General features: G+C 42.9%; 1 protein-coding gene across 1 annotated transcript; it reads left to right on the top strand.

Annotated features, from left to right (window-relative positions):
- Window positions 1-10,085: 10,085 nt before the first annotated feature.
- Window positions 10,086-12,078, top strand: LOC122066054 (mogroside IE synthase-like). The gene is made up of 2 exons (XM_042629874.1): window positions 10,086-10,866; window positions 11,285-12,078. Exons 1-2 carry the CDS (start codon window positions 10,222-10,224, stop codon window positions 12,005-12,007), a joined length of 1,368 nt encoding a protein of 455 aa, XP_042485808.1. The 5' UTR covers window positions 10,086-10,221; the 3' UTR covers window positions 12,008-12,078.
- The last annotated feature ends 2,935 nt before the right edge of the window (window positions 12,079-15,013 follow it).

Genomic DNA, 15,013 nt, shown 5'->3' with positions numbered 1-15,013 from the left:
AGGGGGGCGGCGAGGCTGTGGTACAACCGACTGCCGACGAAGTCAATCCACAGCTTCAGCGACCTGAGCTACTTCTTCGTGAAGGGATTCTCTAGTAGCCAGCCCCTCCAGAAGACTACGTTGAACCTAACCAACGTCAAACAGCAAGAAGGGGAATCGCTGCGGAACTACATGATGCGATTCCAACAAGAAAAGATCACAATCAGGGGCCTAGACCCGAAGGATGAGTTCACGGCCCTGCTAGGAGGCGTCAAGGACAAGGAGTTGAAGAGGTCCCTGGCGAAGCATACGCCTAGAGATCTGATCGAGTTGAGGGCGCGATGCGATAAGTACATCCAGATGGAAGAAACCCTCCAGGCTGATGAAGAAGTCGAAAGGAAGGCGGCGAGGAAGAGGCCCTCAAGGGTTGATGATAAACCTGTCGAAGAAGGAAAAAGATGAAAGTTCGAGCGCAGTCGGGCCCCCAGTCCACCAAGGAAGTTTGAGAGGTACGCACCCCTGAACCGAAGGCGAACAGAGGTGTTAATGCAGATAAAAGATTCCCCAGATGCCAGGGCCATGAAATGGCCAGGAAAGATGGGGCGACACCCCGAAAGACGCAATGGGGACAGATATTGCCACTTCCACAGGGATCATGGCCACGATACCGAGGACTGTTGGCATCTCAAGGGGGAGATAGAAGGAATGATCAGAAGGGGATACCTGGGCAGATTTGTAGACCGGGAGAAGGAGGGGGCCCCTGATGGAAACGACCGGAGGGATAACCGTCAGAGAGATGGTAGAGGTCGTTATGAAAGAAGGGGGCTCGCCCGCAGAGGAAATCAAGAACAACGAAGGAACCAGACACCCGAGGAAGCTGACCGTCGTCCTCGAGAGGAGAATAAGAGTCCGACCAGAGTTATAGCGACCATCTGTGGAGGCCCAGCCACTGGAGAAAGTTCGGTCTCTGCTAGGAAGGTGAAGGCCTATGCGAGGAGCGTCCATATAACAGAATGGCCAAACAAAAAGGTGAAGACGGGGATGGTTATCTCCTTCTCAGATGATGATCTGGAAGGGGTACAAACCCCGCATGACGATGCCTTGGTCATCACCATGACCATAGCGGATTGCAAAGTGAAGAGAATCTTAGTGGATAACGGCAGTTCAGCTGATATCCTGTTCCTCGAAGCTTTCCGGAAGATGGGCCTCGACGAAGGAAAATTAAAGAAGGTCGAGCACCCGCTGCAAGGATTCTCCGGCGTCCCGGTGAAGGTGGAAGGGTCGATTGAGTTGCCGGTTAGAGCTGGCACCGGGGATCGCCAGGCGACGGTCATGATCAACTTCCTGGTGGTGAGCATTACATCGGCATATAATGTCATACTAGGAAGGGTCGGGTTGAACCTGTTAAAAGCCATCGTCTCCACTCCCCATCTCAAAATGAAGTTCCCTACCGAGAATGGCGTCGGGGAGTGTCGGGGCGATCAGGAGACATCCCGGAGATGTTACGCCACTACTCTCTGGGGAAAAGAAAAGGCGGGCGAGGCACTCCCAATAGAGGATCTACGTGATGATGCCAGTTATCAACGGGGGGAGCCGGCCGAAGATTTGGTGCAAGTTGAAGCTGAAGAAGGGGATGACACCCGGCAGTTCCAGATTGGGGCTACCATGCCAAGGTCGCAGCGAGAAAGACTCATCTCATTCCTACGAAACAACGCTGACGTATTCGCCTGGTCGGCGTCGGACATGCCCGGGATAGACCGAGAGGTGATAGAACATCACCTGAATGTTAGCCCAATGAAAAAGCCGGTGCAGCAGAAGAAGAGGACGTTCGCCCCAGAAAGACAGAAGAAGATAGACGAGGAAGTAGAAAAGTTACTGAAGGCCCGGTTCATCCGTGAGATCCAGTACCCGGAGTGGATATCTAACGTGGTAATGGTCCCGAAGGCAAACGGGAAGTGGAGGATCTGCATCGACTTCACCGACCTGAATAAGGCATGCCCGAAGGACGCATACCCCCTGCCAAAGATAGACCTACTCATCGACGCCACGGTGGGATACGAGGCGCTGAGTTTCATGGACGCATACTCGGGGTACAACCAAATCAAAATGTCCGAGGCTGATGTCCCGAAAACATCCTTCATAACTGAAGGTGGGTTGTACTGCTATGAGGTCATGCCGTTCGGACTAAAGAACGCAGGGGCCACCTATCAAAGGTTGGTGAATAAAATTTTCAAAGGACTGATCGGCAAAACCATGGAAGTGTATGTGGACGACATGCTCGTGAAAATCCTGAAGGCGGAAAGACACATCCAAGACTTGGAAGAGGCGTTCCAGGTGCTGCGACGGTACGGCATGAAGCTGAACCCGGCAAAATGTGCCTTCGGAGTAGCCTCGGGGAAGTTCCTCGGCTTTATCGTCTCAGAAAGAGGAATCGAAGCCAACCCAGTCAAAATACAAGCCATTCGGGACATGAGGTCACCCCAGAATGTGAAGCAAGTCCAGGAGCTGACGGGTCGGGTCGCCGCCCTCGAAAGATTCATGTCTCGGTCTGCAGATAGATGCCTTCCTTTCTTCAAAGCGCTGAAAGGGACCAAAAAGTTCGAGTGGACGGAGGAGTGCAAAAAATCTTTCGAACAATTGAAGGAATACTTGGCCGCACCCCCGCTGCTGACAAAGCCGAACACCGGGGATGCCTTGCAGCTGTACCTTGCTGTATCGGTAGTTGCTGTAAGCGCCGTACTGACGAAAGAGGAAGGGAGGCAACAACGGCCAATATACTACGTCAGCCGAACCCTTCTAGAGGCCGAGACAAGATACCGAAAGGCGGAGAAAGTGGCGTACACCCTCGTGACGGCGGCAAGAAAGTTGAGGCCATATTTTCAGTCGCATACGGTATGCGTACTCACCGACCAGCCCCTGAAGAAAATACTGCAGCGACCAGATATGTCCGGTCGCCTGGTAAATTGGGCCATAGAGCTGGGAGAGTTCGACATCCAGTACAAGCCGAGAACCACAATTAAAGCATAGGCCCTCGCAGACTTCATAGCGGAGATGGCGATCCCCGATGACCCGCAGGAATCTGCCGAGGAACGAGGAGATGAGGCTTGGACACTGTATGTGGATGGGGCTTCCAACAACGACGGAAGCTGCGCAGGAATTGTGTTGGTAAGCCCCGAGGGTTTCAAAGTAGAATGCGCCCTACGGTTCGACTTTGACGCCTCCAACAACGAAGCGGAGTACGAAGCGATAATAGCCAGAATTAATCTGGCTCGGGCTTTGATGGTGAAGGAACTAGTAGTGCATAGCGACTCCCAACTCGTGGTGCGACAAGTGAATGGTGAATACGAGGCCAAAGAGCAGAGGATGGCCGAATACTTGAACACTGTGCGAGAAAGGTCAGCGGCTTTCAAGGAATTTGAGGTAAAGCAGGTGTCACGAGAAGAGAATGCTAGCGCAGACGCACTATCACAGCTGGCCACTTCTAATTTCGCAGAACTTGGACGAGCGGTGTATTTCGAAGTACTACCACAGCCAAGCATCGAGAAACCCCGCGAGGTGTTACCCGTAGGTGAAAACGGCCAAAGCTGGATGGACACCATAATAGAATACCTCAAGGAGGGAAAGCTCCCAGAGAACAGGGACGAAGCAAGAAAAGTAAGAATGAGGTCAGCGCGCTTCTTCCTGAAGGATGACACGCTATACAAGATAGGGTTTACCTCACCATACCTCAAGTGCCTGGATTCTTCCGACGGCGAGTACGCGCTCCGGGAAGTGCATGAAGGGATATGTGGCCAACACCTTGGAGCCCGGGCCCTGGCGCACAAAGTACTAAGGCAGGGCCTGTACTGGCCGACAATGAGAAAGGACGTAGAATCACTGGTCAGGAAATGTGTCAAGTGCCAGATGTTTGCCCCCGTGCCTAGGCTACATTCTACCGAGCTATCGTCCTTATTGTTGTTTTATGGTTGTCCTTGTTGGCAACTCGGCCACGTGGCGGTGATGACGTGGTCAGTTTGGGTGACGTGGATGAAAATGATGACATGGCAGTATCCAGTGTCACCGATGAGATAACAGAGCAGCTTGGTATGCATGGAGTGGTTTAATACATCATTAATAGGTGGTGCGGGTTTCTTGGTCAAAACTGGCAAAATTGGCCTATTTACGATCGAGGGTATTTTCGGTAATGAAAATGACATTTTTGGAAGATCGGTTCTTCATGAAAAATATAGATTGTAATTTTCCTAGTCCAATGCATTTGATTTCGTCACATTCCGATACCGTATGAAGAAGTTACGGCATTTATGGCAGTCAAGGGTAGTTTCGGCATTGAAGATGAATTTTTTAAAGGAAGTGTTCTACATGTAACAATACGACAAAAATACAATCTTTCCAACGGTTCTGATTTCATCGCATTCCGATTCCGTATGAGAAAGATACGTCATTGGAAAGGTGTAGGGGCATTTTGGTCTTTTTACATGGATGATTCAGATGATTGAGTCTTCTGAAAAGTCGTAGAGCATCCAGTTACGATTCCAACGCACTTCGTTTCATATCGATCGGATATCGTATGAAAAAGTTATAAGCGTTTCCGTAAAATCGGTTCGAAAATCCAAACCGAAAATCCATCAGTTGCTCTCGGTGTTGGGTGGGTTTTTCGGAATTTATTTTTGAAATTCGAAGGGCTTTTGTGTAATTTAAAGATTTTGAAGGTCTGAGTTGCAAGGGGTCTTTAAGCACTGAAACATATGGAGGCAGGGCTTGATTGTAATAAAGAGAAGTAAAGGGAAGTGAAATGGACGGCCAAGATTCGACTACGTAGGCTTGATGCCCATCCAAAGGCTGCTGAGATTTTGGTGTGATATGGACGAGATAGATGCTTGCGCGTGGGATTTGATTGGTTAGATGCATAATTCTTGATGCACTGGCGCTACACTATATCAAGGTATGTTATTGTGTTTCGCGCGTGTATAGAAGGTATAAAAAGGATTCCGATCTTAATGATCTCATGAAATCTGATTAAAGCCATCATGGAAGATTCGGATCCAACGGTCAATATGCATTTTCACTTTTGTGAGTGGGAGACAAGCTCCCTTAAAATCCGGAAAAGCAACAAATCATAGATCGACAACACTTCTGACGATGTCAGCGCCTACGTCATGATGACGTCATCGAGATTCAAATCTAACGGTTTGGATCTGTTGTCCGTTGGTTTAATCGGACGGCTTGGATTATAAGATCTCTTATATGAGATCTACGGTCAGATTTCGCCCCTGTTGCGGGCGCCGCCGGTGTAGCCTACGCCACCCGTACGAAGATTCCATTTCGGGCTATCTCATTGCTCCAACTTCAAAAGGTCATATCTCCCTCATTTTAAGTCGGATTTGAGTGATTCAAGTTGGAGATTCTTCATCTCTCCGAGCTCTACACATCTGAGGGAAGAAATCAGGCAGATAGGTTGCTGAGGTGGTCGGAAAAACGAGTTGAAGCTCGTGGAAGGCTAAATGTTTGAATGAAACACTTCCATCCTCTTGCACTTCATCCATAGCCACCATTAGAGGCTTAGGAAGCTGCTGGAAACCAAGGTAGCAAGTCCTATTGGTTGTTGCCAAGAGAAAAGAAAAGAAAATAGAAGAGAAGAGAAGAAGAGGGAAATAGATAAGAAGTTTTTTCCTCTCTTTGTGTGTGTGTGAATGTGAATGTGAATGCCATTGTTACTCCATGAAAGTAAAGACAAGGAGAAAAGAAAGAAGAAGAAGAAGAACCTAGAATTTGGTTCTTGTGAGTTGCTTCAAAAAACCCAAGTGCCAACCGGGGTTGAAGCATTGGCGGCACCGAGACAACGTGATTGTGGTCCGCATCAAGTGGAGATCGACATTATTGCATCCCGACGGTTACTCCTTGCCAAGGTAACCTCACTTTTGCCAAATTTCCATTATTATAAATCATTGTAGGCAAGATGTTTGATAAAATGCCTAAGTGATAGTTGTAGTCTATTTGGGGGAAATTTGCATGTATGAGTGCTTCACTATAGGGCATTGTTATAAGCCCAACTTTATTTTATTCGTGTTCAGTGGGTGCTGGACACAGGGGCTATGTGTTCCTTGGTAGGTACAACTACCTAAACCTATTTGCCGTGGGTGCGGCCTCTCAGATCATTCTGAGAAAACTAGGGTGAAGATCTAGCCATTGTATGTCATTGGTGGAAACTGGGAATGTGTTCCCTTGGCTGTGGGTGCAGTCATAATTAGTATTGAGTAAATGCTGAGCCCGACAGTGGGCATTACTCCGTGCATGTAGGCAACTGGCCGAAGCACGTATTTCTTGTGTTGTGGATGTGTATGCTCGTATTTGTATTGTGGATTGGAGTGCTTGGCTGCAGAATGGGTGTGTACATCTGGTAGACCTGACCACTTGGTGGTGCAGTGTGGATGTGCATACGACTGTGTATGTATGTGACAGTGATTACCGTGTGAGGTTTATGGGACAGCTCTGGGCAGCAATACATGTTATGTGAGTAAGTTTCATGCAACAGTAAGAATGGTCAATAGTATACATAGCAGCTCTGGGCAGCATCAATAGACTGTGCTATTGAAGTGAAAATAGTGATTGCCACATCAGGGGTACAGTTGGAAAGTGAAAAAATATTTGGCACACTGATTCACCCCCCCCTCTCAGTGTCAATCGGGACCCAACAGCTAGTCCAATTTCTGGGGCTACACTGTGAATGCCCGTTTAGCTAGACAGTCTTAGTAAGCGTGGGCATGGTATGGTTGATAATCGAGCCAGTCGGTCTTGGGCTTTAATCGGGCTGCCATAAATGGGCCTTAATCGGGCATTAACCGAGCTATAGACCTATTTAACTTTAAACGGCCTTTAAATGGGTCCTCTTTAAAATTGGTCTCTTAAATGTGCTTGAAGAGCAATACTAATAAAATGTGGCAAAGATGGGCATAGCAAAGAAATATCCCATAATTAAAATGGATTAAGCCAAAGATGGGCATAACAAAGAAATATCCCATAGTTACAATGGATTAAGCCAAAGATGGGCAAAACACCAAGTTATTAAGGTACTTGGTCTTTAACCCATGAAACACAAATCAATTAGACTATGCCTACACAACCCAAGTTTAGCGAGTTCAAATCAATTAAATTATGACTAAAAAAGATGAATGTTCAAATAACAATTACCACCATCTCAACTGTACATATCACATAGTAGGGATGTCAAAACCTAGCCCGAACCAATAAAACCGATCAAAATCGATCGAAACCGATCGATAAAACCCAAACCGAACCAAACCAATCCGATGTTTTGGACTAAGGTATGTTGGGACCGGATGAAAACCGTTTCAAACTAAACCGATCAATAACCAAACCGAAGGAAACCGATAAAAAAATAAATGATTATGAGATTATAAATTGATGAATTAAATCTCCATTTTTTTTTTACTGTAAAAGGATTTGTTACAAATCAATGAATATTAGCACTTCTGCCTCACATTGTTTTGAGAAGTCCAGCCCTCAACATAGCAGGCAGCAGCCCACACCATCAAGCCATAACAGCTCGGAAGCCCACGGCCGACATGCCCAGCCCGTATCAAAGGCCCGTATAGAAAAGCGAGCCCAGACCAATTGTAGCCAGCCCCTGTATGAATTACATGACCATGGTTGGCGCCAACTACAAGGCTGACTCAGCCTTTTAGAAGGCTAGAAGTTTTAGCATGGAACCCCTTCAACCGATGGCTATTGTTTTGAAGATCACTGCGCTTTCTTTTCCCCTTTGCATTTTTGTGTTATTCGGTTACATAGCTAGTAAAGAGTGTTTTTGATTTTTTCAATCCATAGCTTCCATATTAAGTCGTATCAAAACTTTAGAGGAGAGAGAAAATCTGTGATGATGCCCAGCCCAACAGAGGTGCACATCTAGCTCCCATGGAGGACATTAACGTGAGAGAGAAGTAACAGAATTTCGGCAATGTATTGCTGAGTTGACTCTTGAGAAGCAAGCTTTCTTAATCCATGTCTTTTTAGGATTTTTAACTTTTGTAATGAACGTGTATGCTGAGTACAATAATGTGTGAAATCTTAGGGATATAAGTGTACATTTTGCCCCATTTTGGATAGTACTACTTTTATTTTTTTTGTTTTTTTTAGTTTCTAAGTCTACAAGAGAAAGTGCTTAAAGTGAATCAAGAACCAGTCCAAAGGTGGGACCCATTCATTGGTACCACATCATTTCTCCTACAAAATCCTGAAAATTATTTTCTCGCATTGCTACCTCACAAGATCTTGAAGATGCTATGCAGAGATTCCTTTATGATTTAATCAAGATTGCAAGATATTGGTGAATATTGTAAAAAAATAATAGAATTTGTTAATTTTGGAAACATATTCTCTCTTTCCTCACACAATATCTCAGAGAATGAAGATTTTTACCAAGATTTAATTTAATTTAATTTTCTTTCTTTTCTTAAAGAAGACTTGTAGAAGGAAGGAGGCAAGACAAAAGCCCTATAAAAGCCCTTTCCTCCCCCCTCCTATTGATTATTATTCCCCTTAGTTTATTTTCTAGTTTATGCTTAGTTTTCTTCTCTCTCTCCCTCTTTCACTCTTTAGTTTTAGCTCTTCTCTATTTTTGCTTTAATCACTTTTGTAATAGTTTTTTATGTCAATTAATGCAAACACTCTTTTATTCTTATTCAACCTTTTATATTTATGATTTATGCAATTGAGTTGTAATTTTTAAAGTTATAGTTCTAGGCTTAGATCTAGGTGACAAGATCATGAGCCATGGAGCATTTTTTTTTTCAAGTTCAGGTTTTTTTTTAAGATTTGTTTTCTCTAGTACAAGAAATTTCAAATTTGGTTTATTTCAGATCTGGTTTTAGTACTGGTAGTATCTCAAATTACCCAAGCTTTTAAGTTCAATCATTGATTCAAGTAAGTAGGCTCCTTTAGTAGTCTTCTCTCCCCTCTCTCATTCCCTCTTCTGATTACCATTTTTTTCTTAATTTAGAATTTTAATTTCAGTCGTTACATTATTGCTATCCCTTTCCCCCAAGGTTCATGGCTAGTGTATGTGTTGGCTTTGCCCCTCTTAGCCATAAAACTATCAATTTATTGCTTTTATTTTAATTATTTCCCTTTCCCTAAAGCTAAGTAGAGTAACCCTTGTAAGAATGACTCTCTGGTCAAGTAGGGAAGCTCATATTATGATGCATCCCTTGGGCTAAGTAGAGAAACCTACTTGTGAGTCTCTCTTTAGCTTTCTCCCATTTCTTTTACTTTATTTTGATTTTAGCATTTTTTTCTTTATTTATTTATTTATTTTTAAATTATGTGGATTATTTATTTTCAATTATTTATTTATTTAATTTTAATTGCTTGGTTTGCGTCTTTAAATTCTTAGATGACGAATGGTTAAGACGTTATTTTAGATACATATGTTTAGGACGGTAATTAGAATTAGATCATCACCATTAATTGGTTCACTTTCATATTATTAAAAAAAATAAAAAAAATAAAGTGACGGTTCTTCTTATGTTCGACCCGTAACTATACTAATCTGTACACTTGCGATTATATTTTAAATCCCAACAGCGAGAACAAAGAATTACAATGAATTCCCATCTATTCTTAATTAATTTCTTTCATGTCTTATATATTAATATTTGACCATATAAAATTTTCAATTTAATAAATGTGACCATATGCATGAAAAATGACTTCATTCATTCCCTTTCAAGAGGCAGGTATTGGGTTCCCATCCTATTGCACGCACTTTTAAGATCCCCCCAACCCCCAAGTTGTAGCCTACCCTGGTGGCATTGTATCACACTGTCACTCGATTGAATTTATCATCTATGAGTTCATAGTCAAACAAGGCTGCCATTTTGTCCTGTTTGTTCTCTTGACAGATTTCTTATCCTCTTACCCAATCAAGCCTCCTATAAGTGGCCAAACTATTCATGAATCTATCATCTATGAGATCACAGTCAAACACTCGTGAGTTTTTCCAATTGATAACGTAGGCAGTGATGTCAACGATTCTTTGGCATCACTGGAGCGGCAAAAAGCATAGATAGATGCAAAACAAGAATTATTTCCTTGGAGCCCAAGTGAACATTTCCATTTTTTCTTGTACGGAAGACTATTCAGCAACCACTCAAATCTCTTCACTTCTCTATATACTTACAAGTCTAACAAGCAAACCACACACACATACTCTAGAGGGAGAGAAACATGAAGGAAGAGGGAGCAGAGGAAACCCATGTTCTAGCTTTCCCAATTCCATCTCAAGGCCACATAAACCCATTGCTGCAATTCTGTAAGAGGTTAGCTTCCAGGGGACTCAAAGTTACTCTAGCCCCGACTATCTTCATCACCAAATCTGCTCACATTGAAGTCAACAATGTTAGAGTTGAGGGCATATCTGATGGCTTTGATGAAGGTGGCATGGATGCAATTAAAAGCCCAGAAGTGTATTTTGAGCGTTTCAAAGTTGTGGGTTCAGAAAGCTTAGCTGAACTAATTGAGAGACAGCAAAGCTCTGGCTACCCTTTCAAGTGTCTCATCTATGATTCTCATATGCCTTGGGCCTTAGAAGTAGGCAAGAGGTTTGGCTTGTCTACAGCCTCCTTCTTTACTCAGTCATGTGCCACTGATGCTATCTACTACAATGTGAAGAAAGGGTTGTTGAGTACTCCTGTACAAGGACCCACGGTCTCCCTTCCTGGATTGCCAGTACTAGAAACCCATGATCTACCTTCCTTCGTCTATTACTGGGGTTCATATCCAATTTTTCGAGACTCTGTTTTAAACCAATTCCAAAATGTTGAGCAGGCGGATTATGTTCTCATTAACACGTTCGACAAGTTGGAAGACGAGGTAGGTCTTGCTATTGTTGGGGTTCCACGCGAAAGCAATAATCCCATATTGGATGTGAATAGCCTGATGTGGAGGCATATAAGGACTCTAATATGGGACTATTGCTTTCGCCGTGGAACCCCTACAGCTATCCCTCTGCACAGTTTTTTTAATTTGTAGTTCATATGCTTGGAATACTTCCAGAAAATTAAAATCTTTTCTTTCTAAACAATATGATAGAGATCATGAATATCTTCTCTTCCATATTAGTCTCTTTACTCCATTTTCTTCCAATCATGTTAGAAATTTTTTGAAACTACCCATGGCTGCACAAAGTTTGTTTTCACATAAATCAGACATTTTAGTGCTGCAATAATCTAGCCAGTTTGAATTTTTTTTTTGTTTGATGACTGATTTGGAACTTTGAATTCTCATATAGGTGCTTAAATGGATGTCAAATATATATCCAATCAAGACAATTGGACCAAGTGTGCCATCAATTTATCTGGACAAAAGGGTAGAAGATGACAAAGACTATGGTCTGAGTCTTTTTGAATCAAGAAAGGAGACCTACATGGACTGGCTAAACATGAGAGAAGCTGGATCTGTCATCTATGTATCCTTTGGGAGCCTTTCTGAACTTGGAGAGGAGCAGATGGAGGAAATAGCATTGGGTCTGATTAGTAGCAACCACTATTTCTTGTGGGTAGTGAGGAAATCAGAGGAAAACAAGCTCCCCAAGAGTTTGGCAGAGGATAAGTCAGAGAAAGGGTTGGTGGTAGCTTGGTGTTCTCAATTGGAGGTGTTGGCTCACAAGGCAGTAGGATGCTTTCTAACTCACTGTGGATGGAACTCAACCATTGAGTCTGTGAGCTTGGGAGTGCCAATGATCGCAATGCCGCAATGGACAGATCAAACCATGAATGCTAAGTTTTTGGTTGATGTATGGGAAATAGGAGTAAGAGTTGAATTGGATGAAAAGGGGATAATTAGGAGGAAAGAGATAGAGAAATGTGTAAAAGAAATTATGGAGGGAGACAGAGGAGAAAAGATTAAGAGAAATGCTTTTAGATGGAAGGTGTTGGCTAAAGAGGCTATAGATGAAGGGGGAAGTTCTGATAAGAACATTGATGAATTTGTAGCTTCACTTTTATGTGCTTGATTTTTCTGTTCACATTAAAAAATTTGTAGTTAATTTCCAAATAAGCAATTGAAAATGAATGATATTTCTTATGTTCTGCTCAGAAACTCTTATTTCTGTGGAGGTTTTTTACTTCAGAGGGGGGGGGGTTTAGGGGGTGTGGAAGCCTAAATTAAGAATATTCTTTCAAGAAGGTGCTGACATGGCAAATGGAAACCATTCAATGGGTTTTACTTTTGCCAGAAGAGGCCCCCACAGGAGGTGTGGGCTATGTACCACAACCACTAATATATGATATATAAAAGAACTTCTACAGATACTCTTTCAGTCTCCTATAAAAGGAACTTTTGTTTTTTGGTAAGGTCCTATAAAAGGAACTTTTACAGATACTCAACTCCTCTACCTGGAATATTTTTTCTGCTTCTCCTAGAAAAGTAAACTTTTCCCTCTGTTATTTTTTTTTTGGAGATGATGGTATTCAAGCCTTCAGTCTGATTAGTTCCACGGATCCATATTTACCCAATAACTATATGGATCAGGTCATACTAGGATTGAACGAGAACTATTCAACTTTCACCTAAAGCAGTCAAGAGCACTAAATATTCTCATGTGAGTGGTCCCACGAAAATAAGAGGAGTCAAACTTAGAATCACATGCTTCCTGAGACGAAGGTCCCTTGCAAACTCCTTCTCCTTGATTTGTTAAGTGTGGGGAGAGAGAGCATCAGAGTTAGAGGGAGAGGGAGAACAACTTACTTTTTCATATATTTCTCATTTCTCCATTTGATCCTCTAGTTGCGTTTCAATGTTGATGACTTCAAGGATGAAGAACGAGAACAAAAATAACTTTCGAACCATGAAATTGAAGAGTTGAAAGTAGAGTTTGAAATGTAGAAGAATGATGATTTAGCTGATACTATTGCGGATCTAGAGAATCCTCAACCCCCGACACAAGGAGGTTATAGCGACAATGAGCTCTAGCCTAGACATAGTCGGACGTGAAAAGACTGCCTAGCTTGCACCTCAACTCGTGTGTTGGAGATGGCTCTGCCTGCCCTCCCATTCGTCCGAACACTAGCATAGTAACGACATGACCAGAGACCATTATATTGCCCATTTTATTTAGGGGGGAAATTGTCCCTGATCATGCCCTCTACGCCTAGACACAGCTCGACATGAAAAGATCAGCTTATCCTAGATCCTCACATTGAAGATGCAACCATTTGCCCTCCTATTGGCCAATGCGTTGACACAGCAGCCATGCTGCCCAATATCATTTTATTGCACTTTTATTAATTGAAGGACTATTACCTAGATCCACTAGATAAAAAAATTAATTATAAGATAAATTTAAAATTTATTTTACACCCACTAATTTAGACGAAAACATTATTGAGCTTTCTAAAGTACATCAACATCACTTCTATCCAAGCTACCAAGAGCTGTTATTTCCCACCTCTATTCACTCCACCACCACCACCATAACCCCCACCTTGTGGACAACCTACCTCTGCAACCCTGACACCACCCTTTCTTATTGTCCTCCTTCTTTTCCTTCTTATTTTTTTACTGCAACACCTCCCCCACCCCAACCCTACAACCTCACCATCCCACCACTGCAACACCTCCGCCGCCTAGGAGAAGCAACGACAATGAGATGCTTGGACTCAGCTTTCCAATAGCACTCGATATCTTGGATAAAAATCCTCTAAAATACCTTGCAATACCTTCTGTAGATGTCGACACGTGGAAAAACAGGAATGGGCGGTTTAGATTAGCTCCTCATTGAAGCAGCCCCAAACCAGTGGTTGTCACTTAAATCGAACTGAACCAAGTATTCAAACCAAACCGTTGCTGATTTTGAATTAAAACCTGAGAAATTAAACGCTCTCACCTCTCTCGACTCTCTCTCTCTCTTTGTTACGTCTTTCTCCCTCTCTGCCCTAACTCTCTAGGTATTGCAGGGGCTATGCAAGGTATTGCAATGTAATTCCCACTGATTATAATTTTTGCTTAAAGCTTGCACTCCTCCCTTATCCTCTCTATACACTCTACAGAGAAACCAACCCAAACCCGTCTCTCTCTCTCTCTCAAACGAATGTGAAAGCAATCACAGTCCAAGAGGAGAGCCACTCTCAGGGTCACACCCCACCACCGCCACCACTGTGTCGCTGTGTGTGTGCGTGTAAGAGAGAGAGAGACCCACATCACCACATGTAATTGAATTAAGGGGGTCATCTACAGTCCATTTCCTTCATCACCAGATGTGCTATTAAGGGAGCATAGATTAATCTTTTTTAGCTGATCATGGAAGGAGAGAATGGGATCCGAAGACCCAACTTCCCATTGCAGTTGCTAGAGAAGAAGGAAGAAGATGATTGTTGCATACGTGGCAGTCCTATTCTTTAGGTGTTTTTATTGAGAGGGAGTCTTGTGCGTGGAAGAAGACTTGAAGTTTGAATTGGTTTGAATATATCCTATAACGGCTTATTAGTCCGTTGGGTCCTATCTTGTAGGGAGAGTGGGTAGAGTTTGTGAGTCGAATGAGTCTTCAAACGGTAACAATTCCGTTGAGTCCTAAGTTGTAGGGAGTGGGTTACTGAGTTTGCATCGGTATTTAAGTACCCAAGGATTAAAGTATCGGTATCGGTCATCGTATCGGTAGGTCAAAATTAAGATACGTATCGGAGAGTATCGTATCGTATCGGAGATACACTAAGATACGCTAAAGATACACACATAAATAGATAAGAAACATTTTTTAAACACTTTTGCATAAAGAGTTTGTTAAAAAAAGCTATTGATAACATGTATTATGCATAAACACTAAATTGAGGGTATCGTACTAAGAATTCAAAGGTTGTAGTTGTCCCATAAATGTAAAATTCTTGTTCCCAACTTTGATTTCCACTTTAGTTAGAGAGAAATATGGCTGACAGCAACTTTGGAACAAAAACCCTTCAAAAAATCGTGTTTTTCTGAAAAATTACTCATCTTGGCCATTATATGACCATAACGCATTGTATCG

This window comes from Macadamia integrifolia, unplaced genomic scaffold (assembly GCF_013358625.1).
Source record: "Macadamia integrifolia cultivar HAES 741 unplaced genomic scaffold, SCU_Mint_v3 scaffold2201, whole genome shotgun sequence".
In the NCBI taxonomy this organism is placed as follows: domain Eukaryota; kingdom Viridiplantae; phylum Streptophyta; class Magnoliopsida; order Proteales; family Proteaceae; genus Macadamia; species Macadamia integrifolia.
Note: the sequence above shows the minus strand (reverse complement) of the source record. Positions and strands in the feature narration are given on the sequence as shown.

Bases quoted from the DNA above. Each gene is read 5' to 3' on its own strand.
- LOC122066054 (XM_042629874.1), top strand. From the start codon at position 10,222: ATGAAGGAAGAGGGAGCAGAGGAAACCCATGTTCTAGCTTTCCCAATT. The intron at 10,867-11,284 runs GTAGGTCTTGCT...ATTCTCATATAG, and splicing joins TCGACAAGTTGGAAGACGAG to GTGCTTAAATGGATGTCAAA.